At 38.0% G+C, this 19,427-nt stretch overlaps 1 protein-coding gene across 9 annotated transcripts in view; it reads right to left on the reverse strand.

The window, feature by feature from the left end:
* Positions 1-19,427, reverse strand: part of MARCHF10 (membrane associated ring-CH-type finger 10) — a 259,755-nt gene that overhangs the window by 53,991 nt on the left and 186,337 nt on the right. For all 9 annotated transcript variants that reach the window (XM_007482534.3, XM_007482531.3, XM_056817044.1 and 6 more), the window contains 2 exons: positions 17,545-17,711; positions 15,468-15,577 (listed from right to left, as the gene is read on the reverse strand). In XM_007482534.3, coding sequence (XP_007482596.1) covers positions 15,468-15,577; positions 17,545-17,711 — 277 coding nt within the window. The remainder of the gene's footprint in view (positions 1-15,467; positions 15,578-17,544; positions 17,712-19,427) is intronic.

Consider the following 19,427-nt stretch of genomic DNA (forward strand, 5'->3'; position numbering starts at 1 on the left):
ATGATTTTAGAAAAACCTAGGAAGCTTTATATGAACTGATATAAAGTGATATGACATAACTAGGAGAATATGGTACACAGTGATAGCCATATTGCAAAGATGATAAACTGTGAATGATTTAGCTATTCCCAGCAACACAGTAATCCAAGACAATTCCAAAGGACTTACAATGAAAAATGTGATGGCGCCTGTATGCAAATTGAAGCATACTTTTTTTACTTCATTATTCTTTTCTTTTTTAGTCTGCATTTTCCTTTGCAACGTGACTATCATAGACACGTTTTTGCATGACTGCACATGAATATAGTCTATATCAACTCACTTGTCTTCTTGGGGAAGGGTTAGGGGAGGGAGGGAGAGAATTTTGAACTTGAAATTTAAAGAATGAATGTTAAATTTTTTTGCTTACATGTAATTGAGAAAAAATAAAATAAAAAAGAATTACCACCTCCTTGCCACCCCCACCCCCAAATTTAGTGTCACTCACTTCATGGACCTGATTGTTTAGATCTGACATTTGGTCTTTCCTGGGACTCTAATTCAGGAATTCCTTCAGGGAGCTTGCTTTGTTCTGTTTGTGCTGTGTTTTTGTTATTTCACTTTTACGGCTTTTTATAACAGGCTTTTTGAACAAAAGGGATCAAGATTGGCCAAAACCAGTCTTAAAATCACTTAAATGATCTTCTAGAAGACCCTAAGGGCTTACCATCAAAGGGTGAATGAAAAGGTGTATTTGGAGAAATCTACTAATCCTTGGCCCCATGAAAATTAGACCACCTCAAAAGATATTGCAGAGGTATTCTCAAGATTAGGTTGGCTTCAGGGACTATGAGGGTCTCCAGGAGCTCTTGCTGATGCTGGTCTGTTAGACTATAATGGATAACTCAAGCAAGGGAGCTTTAACTCAGCTATATCAACTTCAGGGGTCTTCAATGCTTATCTTTGTTAAATATTCATTGCTTGTTATGGGTAAGTAAATTTCTGTTAACTATTGAATGAACTCTTCACCAAAATGAGTGGATCATTTTCTTCCAATATTGAACCTAAGCTACCAGGTGACTGGCCTAAATTAGGTCCAGCCTAGAACATCTGTGGGTGTTCTGCATGAAGATACAGCAGGGAACCTGTTGTCAGCTTGATCTCATAGGGATAGAAGCCTAGAGGCAATCTTAGCAGAGATGTACTCAGGAAGGTGGAAACCAGAGGAGTTCCCACAACTGGAGACGGAAGCCAGAAGGATCTGGGTCCTGGCTTGTCCGAGAAACAGCAGAGAACAAAGCTATCCTAAGATAGGTTATTACATGGGGAAGTAGGGTGGGGCAGTACACTCAGAGCCATAGCAGAAGACAGAGCCAGCTTAATGGCCAGGTGCATGGCATGTGCTGGGGGAGGGGAGGCTTTCAGGATACCTGAGACCAGTGGGATCATCACTATCTGATTAGGACCTGTCAGAGACACAGCAAAGGAATCAACTCCATTTTAAGATTGTGCAAAGAGAAAACAGAAAAGGATGAAGGTTAACATTCTTGTCACAAGGAAAAGGGGCCAAAAGCCAAGGATTTTGGTGGAAGGTGGGGTCTGATCCCAGCACCCAGAAAAGAGCAGCTGCAGTAGCAGCAGCATCCTACAGAGAGGACAAACCCAAATAGGGTCTGTCCACTCTATTCAAGAGCATGGGATGGAGCAGAGTCTGGTCCTAACACAAGAACCCAGTCCAGAAACTGAGGCCAAAAGCATGAAGCACAGTGAAGAAATATTGAGTTAAGCAGGTTAAGCCAGAAGAGCATAAGCACACCAGTAAAAATAAAGCTTTCAGGGAAAAAATGGGTGGCCATGTAGATTCCAAGAGTGCTGGAAGAAATGAAGCAAGAGAAAAAAAAAAGAAATGAAGCAATTTAAAAAATGGAATTAGAGCTTCTCTTCTAGGAGTAGGATAGAAGGACAGACATTTATTTGTAAAGAAGAGAACATGATGGAAGGAAATATACAATGAACAATAGTAACTGTGAACATAAAGTGGATGAGCTATTTCATAAAATGAGGAAGATAGCAGGACAAATTAGAAAGCAATTTAAAAGAAACATATTTGGAACATTTATTTTTTTTTAAAAGGACACCCTACATGCACAAAAAATATATGTAGTAGCTCTTTTTGTGGTATTGGAAAATTAGAAACAGAACATGCCATTGAACTAAATAAATTGTGGCACATGGCTGTAATGGAATATTATTGGGCTAAAGAAATGATGAATTGATTGAATGCAAAGAAACATGAAAAGAGCTACATGAACTGAAGCAGAGTCAAGAAAGCAGTACACATAATTGATTACAATAATATAAATGGAAACAACAATCCCCATAAAAGAATTTAAATGGATTATTTTGAAATGAAAAAGAGCATATATAGCCTCAAAGTAGAGTTATGAGATGATATTTCCCCCTATTTCTTTGCAGGTGTCCCCATATTTTCAGATTTTTGATTTATTAAAAAAAGTTGCTGAACTCCTTTTCCCTCTTTTTCTTTAAAAAGTTCTTTGTTACCTGGGATGACTTTCTAAGAGGGAGGAATTTGGATTATCTAAAAAACAAAAGATATCAGTAAAATCCTATTTAAAAAAAACTTTTGCTGTCCTTCATAAATCATTTGAGATGCATTTTGAATCCATCTACCTTATTCCCAATCCAGAATAGAGTTCCAGGGAGGTATATAAATTATCCTTTTACTTGTTTCTCTAGTACCATACCAGAAGAGGTCTTAAAACAATTAATCTGGCAAATATCTTATGCAAACAAGCAAAAATTCACAACTGCATCCAAATACAGAATTATACAGTCAAGAAATGAAAAAAAATATTTAAATCTGCCAGTAGTTTAGTACTTTTCAAGGTCCTTTTTTTTTGTTCTTAATGCCATTTCCTAACCCAAATATAATAAAGAAAAGAAAAAGGCAAAGCTTGCTTTTTTGTTTGTTTGTTTGAAGTCTCCACCTCAGAAGGAAACTTGATCTCTTCCTGGATCATATGGAGGTCCTTCTTAAAGGAATTTGGGGTATAAAAAACCCATGGTCAACTGGTAATAGGTGAGAAACCAATATGGCTTTGTGATTCTGTTGCTATATGAAGTCAAATGTCAAGTACTACAAAAAACAACACTGAATCTCCTGTTAACTGGATGAACCATGTAAAATGCTGATGTCTGATACACCTACAGGACATCAAGGGACCTTTCAAGTGATTTGCATGGACTACAAAATTTTCATTTAGGGGAGGATCTCAGAAGGGATGTCTGAGTGAGACTTCAATAAAAGTTGAATAACTAGAGGGCTAAAGAACAAAAATATAATAAGAAAGGCTTTCAGAAAAAAAATAAACATTTCTCCACCATAAGAAGATTTTTTTATGCCATTGAATAGCTCAATTGCTTATGAAAAAGCAAATGAGGCAATGAGCTTGGTTTCAGAGCACAGGAGTACTTTTCTCCTTTGCCACTCAGCTATATTTCCAAAGGAATAGGGTGGTTGGGATAGCTAGTTGGCACATTGGATAAATAAAGTGCTGGGTTTAGAGTTAGGAAAATTCATCTTTCTGTGTCTGAATCTGACTTTTTGAATCTGACGTCAGACACTTACTAGCTTTTTGACCCTGAGCAAGTCACTTAATCCATGTTTCCTCATCTGTAAAATGAGCTGGAGAAGGCAATGGCAAACTATTCCAGGATCTTTGCCAAGAAAACCTGAAAATAGGTTCACAAAAGCATATCATTCTAGGTGAAAAGCATATAGTACTAACCAACCAAGCTAAATGTGTAAAAGGCTGAGGAGAATGAGCTAGGAAGACTAGCAGAGTGACTATCTAGCAGAAAAATCATGTCCTCAGAGAACTAAATAACTAAATAGCTAAATAACTTGTACAGTCCAGTCTGGCAGCAGCTAGTCATGAAGGATCAATCTTCCCAGCATTATCTGGCATGCCACAGCTCCTTGGTCTCATCTAACAGCCATTTCCCAGACTGTAGAGTATATGCCAGACTCAGTCCAACAAAGCTGAGCTTGATGAGGAATCAGCACAGCCACCAATACTAAGTAACTTGCTAGGCCTAGACTAGTTGCAGATTGATCACCCACAGTCAAGACTGTATACCCTATAAGTAGAAAGTTCAGCTGAGTTTCCTATTTCTCTGAGACTCTGGGTGCTGTAACAAACTAGTTCAGCTGAGCAGAAGAATAACTCATCCATCACTGATGCTCCTCCCTTCAGTAAATTTTCATTTTCATTTCCCTTCAGAAAAAAAAAATGACATTGAGATCTGGTAGTCCTAGAGGTGGGAATTGCCTTGGCTATGTGTGTTAACTACTGATTTAATCTGTACTCTAAATTTGTGCCCATTCCCCTTCTCCCACCCCATAGATCTTGTGAGTAAGGTAGATGCTTTGTAATTCTTCTTCTTGAGCCATTTGAATAAATGTGTTTGATAAATAACTAACTGAATCTACTGGCTGATTATTAAGGGGAAACACATTGGTGGGGGCTTGTGAGCTAACATTAGGAAGACAGCTATCCACAGGGCTATCCCTAGAACTTTGAAAGTAACAGCTGTCATTCTTCTAGGCACTCACCCTGACAATGCTAATACAAGTTGGGTGAATGAATTCCAAAGTTCAAATGAGAAAGGAAACAGTTAACTGAGGAAAAAGTCTTTGCTGCACATTTTTCTGTAAAGGTATCACATGTGAAGTTTATAGGGAATTGAATCAAATATATTCAAATAAAAGGCACTTTAAAATAGATAAATGATCAGATAAGATGAGTAAATAGTTCCCAAAAGTAAACTATAAATGATAGGAAAAATGTTTCAAATCATTGATAAGAGAAATGAAAATTAAAACAACTCTGAGGTTCCAACTCACTCATTAGAGAGTTGATGAGATGAGATGAGATGAGAGCTCTCAATGAGAGAGATCTCAAAGATGAGAACAATGGAAAAAGAGGGGCTTTGGGAGGACACACACTACTACTGCACTAATGTTAGAGATTTGGATCGATCTAATCATTCTGGAAAGTAATTTAAAATTATATCTTTAAAAAAATCACTAGGGCAGCTGGGTATCTCAGTGGATTGAGAGCCAGGCCTAGAGATGAGAGGTCCTAGGTCCAAATCTGGTCTCAGACACTTCCCAGCTGTGTGACTCTGGGCAAGTCACTTAACCCCCATTGCCTAGCCCGTACCACTCTTTTGTTTTGGAGTCAATACACAGTATTGACTCCAAGACGGAAGGTAAGGGTTTAAAAAAAATCACTAAACTATGTTACTCTTTGAGAATGATTCAAAAAGATAATGCAGCGAGCCGGCCAGCAGCCACTGCATAAAAGGGAATATCTACTAGATTATGATTTGGAGGAGGAGAAAGAAGCCGGAGAGAGTGTGTGGGGATACTGAGGCAGACACACACAGATCAGACTCTGTTAAGGAAGGAAGCTTCTTCCTGTTATCTTTCTTTGTAGGGCTACAGTGAGGAAAGATAAAAATAACCAAGAATGGATGGAGAGTAGAACTCTTAAATAGGATTAGGAATCAGGTGTGAGGTGAGAAGGAAAGAAAAGAATAAAGAAAGAAGTTCTATAGAGAGAACATTGGGGCTCCATAGAGGGAGGGATTCCGTGGCCCGCAGCCAGGTTAGAGAGAGAGAGAGAGAAGAAGAAGAGGAGAAAGAATGGCATCCTTCCTGACTATTTATTGAGATAATGAGGTAAGAGGTACGTAATGCATATGCAACAGCACATAGTAGATTTACATTGGCTTGACATATCAATGATGTACAAGACAGAGGCGTGGTAAGTTCAGCCCGCTCTTTTCAAACTCCCAGAACAAAAACTGCATGGCCTGCTCATAAATCATGCATTGGAATGCTGTCTGACCAGACCAGAGCTGAGCTGAGCCCTCTGTGGCTCAGCCCAGAGATTCTTCCTGGAATCCTACACATAAAGTGTAAATGAAACATTTAATAATGGGCAAAAGGGGATAGAAAGAAGTTTTTAAGTTCATACACAAACAAAAGTTGGTACTACTCCATTAAACTGATTATATATTTGAAAAAACTCAATCTGTACCTAATAGAGATCCACAGGGTCAAATACAATTGTCATATTCTTTGTATATGCAAATGTTCATGTTTCTTAATTTTTATCAAATTCATTAAAAATAAAGTAATTCTTCTCAAGGGGTTTCACAGAAGAGAACTTTAAATTATGTTCAAGCCTAACTTTACAGAAACTTAAATCATAGGACACCCTTAAAACTGAGTTTAAGATACATGTTTGGCTAGGTTATGAATTGATAAACAATGGTGTCACACATTTGTAGTTGTGAAATTCTTAGTACTGACATTTTGCATGTAATCAGAATGGAATGCCAAAGATGGGAGATGGGAGATGCATGCATGGAGATTTTTGTTGTTTTTTAAAACCAAGCAAGACATAGAGTCACAAAATGTAAAATAAATAATTTTGACTACATTTTGTACAAAAAGCTTTTGTACAAACAAAACCAATGTAACTAAAATCAGAAGGGAAGCAACAAATTGGGAAACAATCTTCATAAAAACCTCTGACAAAGGTTTAATGGGTTCGAATCAAGAACACATGTGATATCCAGTGGAATCACGCATCGGCTATGGGAGAGGTGGGGGGAGAGGAAAAGAAAATGATCTTTGTCTCTAATGAATAATGTTTGGAAATGATCAAATAAAATATTGTTTAAAAATATATGATTAGATTATATTTTATGATTTATATATTAATTATTCATGAGATTATTTTATGTTAGTATTATATCTATGACTTTTAAATATTGCAATTGTGAGATGTGAGTATAGTTAACACTTGGGAATGATGACATCTGGCACATATGTAACATTAAGGTGTTGAATTGTATTTTATCTGAGAGGTCAAAATGTTTCTACTTTTGTCTGGGGGACATGTTGCTTTGAAGGCTATTGATATTTAATATCAATATTAATCTATTATAACAAATATTATCTATTACATCTAATATATGCAATTATAATATAGTATATAGTAAAAATATTTAAAATTTGTATACTCTGTGTTGGCTAGGGATAGGCTATTGAATCTATAGGCCAATGATTGTGAACCTATGGCATGGGTGCCAAAGATGGCACACAGAGAACTCTCTGTGGGCATGTCATCACGCTCCCCCACCATCCCAGAGTGTACACTGCTCCATTCTTCCTCTCTACTGTGCCTGATAACATTTTTTAATGTCCCCTGTCCCTCTGCCCAGCAGCCCAATGAGCTTTCTCCCTCCTCTGTGTGGGGTAAGGGAGGGTGCACCCAGTGGGGGTGGCACTCCATCTCTAAAAGTTTCACCATCACCACAATAGAGAATTTCCAAAAGAGGTAACTCTTGTCTACCAATGCAGAATAGCACCTTTGCTGCAACATCTAGTCTTTGAGAGTTGCCCAGAATCAATCATGTAGCCTTTATATATCATATATTATATGCCATATAATATATATATATGTTATACATAATATATATATTAGAACTTGAACTTGGGTATTTCAGCCTTTGAGGTTAGTTCTCTTTTCATTACACTGCTCTGCCTGTTATACCTTTGCATAACAAGAATTTGGATTTGGAAAAAGAACAAGAACTTTAGGGGGGAAAAGGTGCAATTACAATTAAAAGTAGTGTACAATTACCTTTACAGTAAACATATTGGGATATAAGCTTATCCATAAAAATATCTTAATATATTTGAGTCCTGTCTTTCCCTCCCTCCTTACCATATGGTAAGACAGTACATCTATAAACAATCTTTATTAAATAGCCCATTTGATACCATAAGTAGGCAGTGCTCCTTTAAGAACATCTGGCTGTGGATTATAAGAACTGGGAAAATTCAGAATGTTACTAAAAGGCTATCAAGCTAATCTACACTACTTAAATAATGAATTGGCAGATTTTACCTTGGAAACCTGAACCCTAATGCTCACCATGTATTGTGCAGGGTTCAACTGTAAACAAATCCCAATATTTCAACAGTAGAGATAATTGCATGCTGCTTTAATTGTGAGCACTGGAACCTATTGCACGAGGGACTGCACTTACTAATTATCTTCCTTTGATCCTGGTAAGTGTCTGTGTTAACAAATCATCAATTCCCACACTGGGGGAAAATGTTAGCAAGTGATAGGTTGTACCTCCCTGAGTTTCAAGTGGATAGTGTTATGAATAGAAGGTTTCCCACCTGCCAGACCACAAGCCTGGCGATGATACCCCTTGAATATGGTGAAATTATGAAGCACAAATAAGTTATTTCCAAAAGACCTCAAGCTCAGAGTTAAGGAAATCTTGTCTCTGACCTAAGGAAGGTCAGAATCTGTGACTTTTAGCTCCAAACCCATTAGAGGTTTCAACAAAGCTCCCTTTTCTCCTTCTTAGAATAAAATCCTCTGACCAGTGAAAGATGCTACCTTGACCAATGAAGTTCACTACTCTTATGCATCTCTGAATTCCCTCTGATATGGGTACAGTGGTGGAATAACTTTTTTCTAATTATCTGAGGTGTGGTCCTGCTCAACTCCACTATAACTTGCCTCATGAGATGAGCCCATCAGTTAAGGTGTGGAATATGTCTTTCTGCACTATAAGCTACACCTTTCTCACCTTTCTTTGTGTTCCTCCTTCTACCCTAGGTCCAATATTCCCTAGATGATTCTTGCAGATGTTGCTATCCCTCAAGATCAAGCCCTAGAAATTGAGAAAAATATTTGGAGACTGGTATATCTTTTATACTTTGAGCATCTATGGGCCATAGTTGTGTCTGAAGTGTCATACCCATGTCCTGCTCACATGCATTAAGGCATGGCACACATGAACCAAAGGAGATGATTAGGAGAGTTAGAAAAATTGACTTGCTCCATCATCTTTTCCCTAATGGCTATACAGTAGTAAGTGCATATGGCCACCTTCTTCCCCCTAACACCCTCTTCCCGGGTTTGTTACTAGAAAGGCAGAGGGACTCAGGTGTAGTTGCTCCCCTCTCCCTCTCCACTGTGCCTGAGAACATTTTTTCACATCCCCTACCCCTCTGCCCAGAAGCTCAATGGGAGAGCACAGAGTGTAAAGTGCTTGGTCACTCCCTGCTCCCTCTCTACACTTGCTGAGGACATTCCTCACTTTGCTCACCCAGCAGCCCAGTGGGAGTACTTTCTCCTTCCCTTGTGTAGGGTAAGGGGTGGGGGCACAATTGGCATTTGGCAGGGGAAAGGGCATGGCACTCCATCTCTAAAAGGTTTATCATCACTGCTATAGAATAAGAAGGATGCCCAAGGCTATGTTCCAGTCACAAGAGGAACTCTGGGGCCTTGAACAAAAAATACATTTGTAAATTTCATGCACCAAATTGTCAAAGACCTATATTTGACCAAATGATGAGTCTATGGGCATAGCCATAGATAGGACAGTCGTAGGACTGTCTCACAGATTAGGCATGTTGTGTCCTTGTTAACAAGAGAGATCTGTGCTCTAATAGGACCGATTTTTTACTAGGTTGCTTTATTTTTCATCAACTTCCAAGTAATGACAAATTTCCACGTAAGTTTTCTGAATTTATCTGATCCAAATTTTCTCTCTTCTCCCAGAGCACATATTATTACACAAAATATATTCCTATATTGCTTATTTTTGTAAGTGAATAATCTTATAAAATCAAAACCCCCAAACATAAACCCAAATAAACAAACGAAAAATTGTATGCTTTCATGTGCATTCCTCTAATAGTTCTTTCTCTGGAGGTGTATGGCATCCTTTTTCATAAGTCCCTCAGAATTGTTCTGGATCCTAATAGGACAGTATTATTGTACATACATCCTCAATGGCCCTGGCAACTTGAGTGATGGTATTGTTGAATACAAATACAGGTGATAGGTTGCATAATGATTACGAACAAGGACAAAGCCCTTGATTGTGAGGGAAATGGGGTAGGCCTTGGTAAGTCTGGAGGATGAGCTCTGGAATGCATCACTATGTCTCTTATCTGTGTCATTGTCCTATTCTTGGACATTACTAGTACTTCTGAGCCCTCCATGGAACAGCCACATCTTTATTCTCTCAATTCTTCTGTGTGAGGTCCTTGACCTCTCTAAGGATCATTTATCTTCAATTAAGGATGCTAGCTATTTCATACTGATAGATTATAAAGAAGGATTTAATATCTGAGATCATTTTCCTTGTGCTCACAAAATAGAGGATGTGGAATCAGGACACAAGACTTGCTTGTACATGTTTGTGTGTGTATGTGCACATGCAGGCAAACTTTTAGAGAAAGGATTCTTAACCTTCTTTGTGTCATTCCTTGGGCAGTCTAGTGAAGCCTAATACTACTGTGGTTTGTTGACCACACTCATAATTGAAGGAAATGTTAAATTTCCTTTAGAGGTTAGTGAAAATAAAGATCTATATCTATATATTTCCTTCCAAGTTCACAGACTACCTGAAATAAATCCACAGACCCATCTAGGGAACCCTAATTAAGAATCCTTGCTCTGAAGAGACTGAAGAGCCTATGGGTACACTAGGTCTATATTGCCTTGGGAAAGAAGGATGTTCCTAGGCAGAATAGTGGAAAGCATCTGCTCAGCTTGTGGTACTTGCTCCAAGAATCTTCCAGCCGCAACTCAGGCCCTGGGTTCTGCTACTTATACTTTCAATTAAGCTCCGAAATTTGTATTTTCCTCTGCCAGAATTACATTTATTGAATCATTTTCAGTCATGTCTGACTTTTCATGACCTCTTTTTGGGTTTTCTTGGCTAAGATACTGGAGCAGTTTGCCATTTCCTTCTCCAGTTCATTTTACAGATGAGAAACCGAGGCAAACAGGGTTAAGTGACTTCATAGCCAGTAAGCATTTGAACCAGATTTGTCATTTCCTCCTCCAGCTCATTTTATAGATGAGGAAACTAAGGCAAATAAGCTTAGGTGACTTGCCCAGGGTCACATAGCTAATAAGTGTCTGTGACCAGATTTAAACTCAGGAAAATGAGTCTTCCTAATTCTCTGCCCAGGGCTCTATCTACTGTGCCACCTAGCTGCCCCAGCATTATATTGCACCATTCATTTTTCAACACTGTACCATCCCAAATTTTTTTATTTGGTCTTCTCAATCCTGTTTTAAGACAATAAATTGGCCATCTTTCCTCCACTTGGTTGGAGAATATAACTGAGACTTTTTCCAGACCCTCCTGCAGGGAGACATCAGTGGCTCCGCTTCTCCTGTCCAACCCAGCTGACATTGTCATTCCCTCTAAGGCCACCTCCCATCTACTATGTAGTTATTGTGTATGCCATGATTTATATACATTGTCACCCTCATTCAAATGTAAATTTCTTGAATGTAGGGACTGTTTTTTTAATATTCCTTTTTAGGTTAGGAACTTATCCTGGTATACAGTAAGACTGTACTAAATGCTTATTGATCAATGGATTGCATGGCATAGTCCAATTCTCCTACACAATCCCTTGGTATGCAAATATAAAAATGCCTTTGTTATGCCAGGAATATGCAGAGTACTGAATTAATCTGTCAGCATTTGAAATGGAGGGAGAGAAGGAGAGAAGGAGGGCAATAGCTGGAGGATAAAAGAGGCTTCTTGTACAAGGTGATCTTGACTCATATCCTGAAGGAAGTGAGAGACTCTACCAGAAGAGTATGCATCACAGGCCTGGGGGAGTGCAAAGGCATGGAGATGGGAGATAGTGTGCATGAGGAATAGAAAGGACAGTGTGGTTGGAGCATAGAGTACAGGAAGGGGAACGATGTATAATGAAGCTGGAAAGAAAGGTTTGGGTCAGGCTGTAAAAGGTTTTATATGACAAACAGATGAGTTTTATATTTTATCACAGAGGCGATAGGGAGCCACTGGAGTTTATTAAGGAGGGACATGACATGGTCAGGTCTGCAGTTAAGGTAAATTACTTGGGCAGCCTTGTGGAAGATCATTGATAGTGGGGAAAGCCTGAGGCAGGAGGCAGTAGGGAGGTCACAGACAATAGACTGGAGTGAGACATGATGAAGACTTGAGAGAAGTGGCATGTAAGAGACTTGAAGTGAGAGATTATAAAACTTGGAAGCTAATTGTAAACTACAAAACTATTTGCAATGACAATTTTATTAGTCTTGTTTCAAAGCCTGCTAGTTAGCTATCTCTGGTTCAGGGAAAGGTGCAGAACAAACATTTACAAAATGCCTATTATGTATCAGGCAAATGGGCTAAGTGCTTTACAGGTATTATCCCATTTGATCCTTACAGAAAATTTGACAGGTAGGTGCTATTATTATTATTATTATCTTAATTTTATAGTTGAGGAAACTGAGACATACAGGTTCAGTGACTTGCCCAAGGACACACAGCTAGTATGTAAAGTTTGAACTCAGGTTGTCCAGTCTCCAGGCCCAACAGTCTATCCAGTGCATCATCTAGTGGCTTCATTTTAAATTTAAAAATATTGAATAATCTCCATTTCCTTGCTACTACCTAACAGTTATATTTGTTTTAATAAGCCTTTTGTTGGGTAGGGGTTGGAGTAATGGGATTTTGTTATTTCTGCTGATAGGTGTGTATTCCCTTTTCACCCCATGATATGGGATTAGATGTAGAGTTATGATTTCTTCCACGTAGGGACTGGTAAATTGCCAATTGTGACTCCTTCCCTATGAGCTCTAGGAAACATCATCACTAGGACAGATGTACAAATGCAGATTGTAATAGATTCATGAGTTCTTGCTATCTTTTTTAGCCTGCTTATTCACCCCAAGACCAATATCCAGTAAGTGGCTACATGGACTGTGTCAAATATATAGCACATTGGGAATGGGGGATCTCCACATCATTCTCTTCCTATGCGTGCTTCATACCACTCATTCCATAAAGCTGACACATGGGCTCAGTACAGTGTTATGGGAGCCTTCTTCTGCACCTCTTGACACCAAATAAAGAGCAGTGTGACCTCAGGGGTTGTCGCAGCTATCCCTTGCTCTCCATCCCTGACTAGCTCACATCCTTTTGTGGTCAGACATCTTTCTTATGTCACTCCTCACTGTTCTTCATTAGTAATATGCTGCAGCCCACTTGGGTTCCTTGGGCTTCTCCATTGCTTTTGGGGTAACCCATAACTTTAATTCTTCAGATACTGCTATTCCACAACTCAGAGCAGTATAACATCATGAGAACATGAATGTTAGAAGTTTTGTTTTGAGAGAGGCTTGTGGTGATTAAAAGCACTGTGTAGTCTCTCAAATGCAATTATTCTCCTTTGCTCAATTCCAGGCCCAGTTCCACCGTCTATTTGCAGTCTGTGCCAGAATTACATACTGAGAGGCCAGCTCTAGTGGTTGCATGTCCAATTGCATGCCATAGCTGGGACAATAGACATCCCGTTGATTTTTCCAATACAGTCAAACCTTGGTACTCAACAGTTTTGGAACTCATCGATTTTGGTATTTGACACATTTTGGAAAATACTGTTGTAGTATTTGATGTTTGCTTGGAACTTGATGCACTTGCTAGAACAAAAGATCATGTATTAGTTCAGGAGCACAAAGAAGAGCTCATCACTGAGGAGCTGTAGGAAGGGGAGGGGCAACAGTTAGTGGCAGGGGAGTTCTCTTCAGGTGAGGAGGAGGCAAAGGAGGATGTCTCCACTTCATTAATCAAGAAAATGTATGCAAAATGGGTGAAAGTGCAAAAATTTGTTGACAAATCTCACTTAGATAAAACAGCAGAATTGTATTGAATTTAATAAACAGAATTATAAATTTGTTAAATGACCAGACTATTTCCCACTTTAGTGGAAAAAACAAAAACAAGCATCATTTGATAAGTTTCTTATGAAGTTTATACCTGATGAATCTCAAACAGGGTCCAGTGGTGATATGGGACAGAAAAAAGAAAGAGAAAGAACTCCAGAAGGATAGTTGACATCAGATATTATGGAAGGAGACTCCTCTTCCAGACAATAACAGTTCTCTCCACCATCCCCTTAAGCCATGAACTCCTCTCAATATAGATAAAATGAAGTTAAAATTATTTTATTTACTCTAATTATTGTTTTTCTTTATGTCTATGTATTACTAATGTTTATTTGGTAAATTGCAACTTCATTACTGCATATAATGCCTTTTAAAATCTGAGTTTTCTGGGTATCTGGAACAGATTAATTCAATTTATATTTTTCTTATGGGAAAAATTCATTTGGTACTCAACTTTTTTGGTACTTGATCTGCCTTCTGGAATGCCTTAATAACAAGTCCCAAGGTGCAATTTTATAGTGAATCTGGCTAAATTTTGTTTGAGTAATTACAGACTTTGTTTAGGAGGCAATGGAGTAGTCCAGGGTTTAATACAATCAACATGGCATCTGCAAATAGACCTTATTATCCAGCAAGTCATTTAACATTTTCAAAGCTCAGTCTCCCCATCTAGAAAACAGGTATGATAATAAGGCCTAAATAATTACTTTGTAGAGTTGTGAGGGTCAAATGATAAATTGTAAACTCTAATATACAAACTTGAGTCATAACTATTTGGAAGGCTGGTGATAACATAGCCCTGGAGATTTTAAAAAAAAAATATATATATATGCTTAATTCCCAGAGTTACACATGGTTTACTGACTATTGCTTTGTAAAAACAAAAACAAACACAGTTTTCTTTCAAAATCAGTAATATAAAATTTGAAATGCCTACCTTGCAACCTAGGATTCCAATTAACATTGAAATTATATTTTTTGTTACTCATAATTATTTTGTGAGGGAGATCATTGCTAAATGATGACAGTGATGATTGTTTACATTCATTGAATTTATATGCCTCAGAGCCTAGTGGGTCATAAGCTGGGAGTAAGCCATTCACATAATGAAGATGAGTTAACCTTCAAAATTGCCATTACAGGTCCTCAGAACTGATAATTCAGTTATTGCCCAGAGTTAATTTATTTCCAAAATGAGAACCATGTATTTTCAGGACCTGATCTCTTCTTTTGTTTCTATTGCTACTAGCTCATTGCCTGACACATATCACTGGTGAGTTATTTTTCAGCTGTGTCCAACTTTTCATGACCTCAATTGGGGTTTACTGGGCAAAGATACTAGAGTGGTTTGTCATTTCCTTCTTCAGCTCATTTGACAGATAAGGAAACTCAGGCAAACAGAGTTAAGAGAGTTAAGTGTCTGAAGCTAAAGATGTAAAATGAATTAGAATTCTCAGACTCTTATCATGGACAGGTCTTTTAAGTTTCTTGAAATTTGGGGAAGTCAGCAAAACAAATGTTTGCCTAGAAGTTTAGATGGTTTCAGTGTGGGGTGACAGATCATTTAACATAACAATATCACAAGCCCATAGGGTCACAATAGAATTACAGAGGTGACCAGTGAGCCCATCTTACCCGAGATTGTTGGTGCTTTCTGTAGTAGTCATTCACGTTAAAATCATCCAGGTCAACTATCAGGCCCTGCTTACACATTTCACAGGTCTTCACTGCCCCTAGATCAGCGCCTGAAATTAAAGAATTACCTTTTACCACTGACTGTGGATATGTTTATGCATGCATTTGATTTGGGGGGGGGGGTTGATATTTAAGAGAACATGTACATTATTAATTTAGTGCTATAGTAAAACTTCACTTTAAAGATGATTTTTGTACAAGATCCAAAGGAGCAGAGCTCAGTTCTTATTGTGGAGCTTTTCTCATTCAGAATTCAATCACTTAGAGGATGTTGTTTAGCAAAGATACTTTTATTTTATTGAATCTCTTTTCACTCCAGAAAAAAATTCAATAAATATCTACTTCAAAAGATAAGCTGAGGGGGCAGCTGGGTAGCTCAGTGGATTGAGAGTCAGGCCTAGAGATGGGAGGTCCTAGGTTCAAATCTAGCCTGAGATACTTCCCAGCTGTGTGACCCTGGGCAAGTCACTTGACCCCCATTGCCTAGCCCTTACCACTCTTCTGCCTTGGAGCCAATACACAGTATTGACTCCAAGACAGAAAGTAAGGGTTTTTTTTTAAAAGATATGCTGAAATTTAGGTTTTAATAATTATAAATGAACAATTATATTTACAAATTTTATTTAAAATTTTATCCACTCAAGGATCATCTGTTCTTAGTCTCTGAACTCTTCTGTATTTCTAGTTCATGAGGAACCATCAGAGAAGAGGGATTTTTATCATCTCATCACTACTTCCTGAGGTAATACCTAGCTTCTCAGTCCTTCTTCAATAAGGAAAAAAGATTATTTTGTCAGCCTACCTCATGGGCTTAGGAACTCTGTCCATATCTAGCAGGAATATGAACCTATATTCCAGCACATATCCAAGCCTTTTACATTAGGATCAGTGCTTTGGTCTGGATGCTTTGATGACTTTTTAATCAACTGTTTTGTTTCCCTTTCATACTTTGAGCCTTGGGCTCCTAGAATTATGATTCTTGCTTGCTTTCCTGGCCCTAGTTGATCTTTGGTACTTATCCCCCTTACCTAGCTAGAACAATCATATTTGTCCAATCTGTATCTAGACTCTTGTTTTGACCCATCCTAGCTGCCCCATCCCATTATCATCCATAACCTTCTGTGACATTCTACTAATGTAACCTATGTGTGTTTCCATATAGTTATATTGTATATCTAAAAATGAATGTATATATCTCTAAAATTATAAATTTGAATGTAAAAACCAAGAATTCCATTTGTGTGAGTTATCTTTCTCGTATTGATTTATCACTTACATGAAATTTGGAGGCCCTGTTTAGTTGTTTTTCAGTCATGTCAGATTTTGCAACCTCCATTTGGGTTTTTATTGGTAAAGATACTAGAGTGGTTTGCCAGTTCCTTCTATCATTTTACAGATGAGGAAGCTGAGACAATTAGGGTTAAGTTACTTGCACGGGGTTACAAAGTTAAGTATTTGAGGATAGATTTGAATTCAGGAAGAGAAGTCTTCTTGACTCCAGGCTAGGAGTCCAATCCATTTGCTAATAGTTAAAATAAAATAAAATTTAAAAGTTATAAAAGAAGCTTAGAAATGGAAGGGACTTTCAGAGAGGGCAGTCTTTCCCTTCTTCCATGCAATCCTTTGCCATGCTCAGCACATAATGAAGGAGCCTGTAGGGACTGGGAATCCTGCCTCTACTTATGGCAGTTCATTCCATTTTTGGATATTATGGAGTTTCTGTCTATCTAACACTAATCAGTAAAGACTCTAGCAGTATGACTTGATTCCAAGATTTTTAAGAAATCCTACTTTTTTCAATTATTAGTTAAATATGTATGAATTTGGAATGTTCTCCTGACTATGTATTTTTGTCAGTATTCTCAATAAAGAAAAACAAGACACTACCATTATTTCCCTGAATGCCTGCATGGTGAGTCACAGTAAGCTCTTAATGGAACTGTTTATCGGGACATGCTCTTTCTGTATTCATCATACGTTGTTGCTGGGCATTGCCTACTCTTCTTCTCCCACTTACCTGATGTAATCTTCACTTTCAGCCACTTTTTCAGACATTCCTGGTGAACAAACTGCAGGCTTCCCACGCAACCACAGGGCTCCAATAGCGGGTTTGTTGGGGAACCCCCAGCTATTTGACAGATGCGGCACAAGTCTCCTTCTTCCTCAGAATCCTCCTCCAGAAGACTAAATGGAAAACAAGCCCCATGTGACCAGGCAGCTACACTCCCCCAATTGCCAGTTTCCACAAAGACTAGTTCATGGGGTCTGAATGATAAAAAACAGAGAACAGATTTCCTGCTCCCCTTTATCTCATGTCAGTCAGTTTCTACTCTTTCCCATCAAAGGCCTAGATTCTGATGTTCTTAGTGTTGTTACCTTAAGCTCTTGGAGTTACATGGAAAATGATCAAAGATTCTCAAATAGATATGGTTCTAGAAAGATGGATCCAAGGCTCAACTGTTGTGATGTCTGCTTGGTATGCAGATGAGGAACATATTGTGAGATCTCTTTGCTCCCCATTATTTGAAAATAAAACAGGAAAACTGGACCTTATGCTATGTGGTGAGAGTATAAGATTGGCTACTCCTTATAGAAATCACATAGGGAGTGTGGCTCTACAGAGAAGGAAACAGGATTGAGGAAAGCAAAGAAATGGAAACTATACCTCCAAAGAAACAAAACTCATGGGATCTGAAATTAGAATGTCAATTTACTGTTACAGAATCCATACTGGTAATGGATATCAATATAATAAGAATATTTAAGGAGTAGAATCTACAAAAAAATCAAATCACAGAATAATTAAATAACTATCTCTTTTGGGGGAAAACTACATAGATTCTAAAAGGGCAAATTTTGTCTGAATTATCTTTGAGGGAATAAATATGCATGTGGAAAAAGAACCAATTAGAGCTTAATGCATTTAGATTTTTTTAAAAGTTCTGATGATTTTTATTTCCTATAGATGAGGGATTCTTAACTTTTTTATGTCATGGATCCCTTTGGCAATTTGATGAAGCTTATAGACTTCTTCTTAGATGGCCATTTAAAAAATATGTAAAATAAAATACATAGGATTAACAAGGAAATCAGTTTTATTGGAAGTTATCAAAATACATATTAAAAAAAAAGTTCACAGATCCCAAGTTAAAAGTTCCTGCAAGTATCATTTAAGTTTGATCATGGGCTTTCAAGGCCAAGGCCAATCCCTGTGGACTGATGTGAAGATCTCACTGAACCATGCAATTGGTAGTAGCCACAGGCAGGGATGGATGAACAAAGGGTAATGCTAGTTGGGATTGCTGTTGGAAGCTTTTGTATATCTCTCTATGGGAACAGAAAAGTGGCAAATGTTTCACTGCAAACAAATGTAAGATAATATATTGAGGGAAAATAACCATAAGATGATGGTTTGTTACAAGTTGAAACGTGGAACCATGGAGTTCCTCAGCAATACTCTGTCAAGACACTGATATTATATGTTATTGTAAACCCAGAAAGGATAGTGAAGATAAAATTATTATCCTCTCCTTATATAAATTCATCCTTCACTGAAGTACTCTAGTATCTCACCATGGTATGCAAGGTAACCTTAGGCTCCCAGAAATGATCCTACTGGTTTTGGTTTTAAAAGATTACTCTATTACAAAAACGAATAATTATGGAAATAGGATTTGAGTGATAATATATGGATAACCTAGTGAAATTGCTTGTCAACTCCAGGAGGGGGGAAAAAGAGGAGAGGGAGACAACAAGAATCATGTAACCATGGGAAAAAAATGGCCCTACTATTCTGGAAAGGCTTTGAATATGGATTCTGTAACAGACTGCATGCTTGATGCCTGAGAAATCAGTCAGAATCCTGGTCACCAGGTGATGTTTGGGGGTGTGGGGTGCAGA

Source organism: Monodelphis domestica, chromosome 2, assembly GCF_027887165.1.
Source record: "Monodelphis domestica isolate mMonDom1 chromosome 2, mMonDom1.pri, whole genome shotgun sequence".
Taxonomy (NCBI): Eukaryota; Metazoa; Chordata; class Mammalia; order Didelphimorphia; family Didelphidae; genus Monodelphis; species Monodelphis domestica.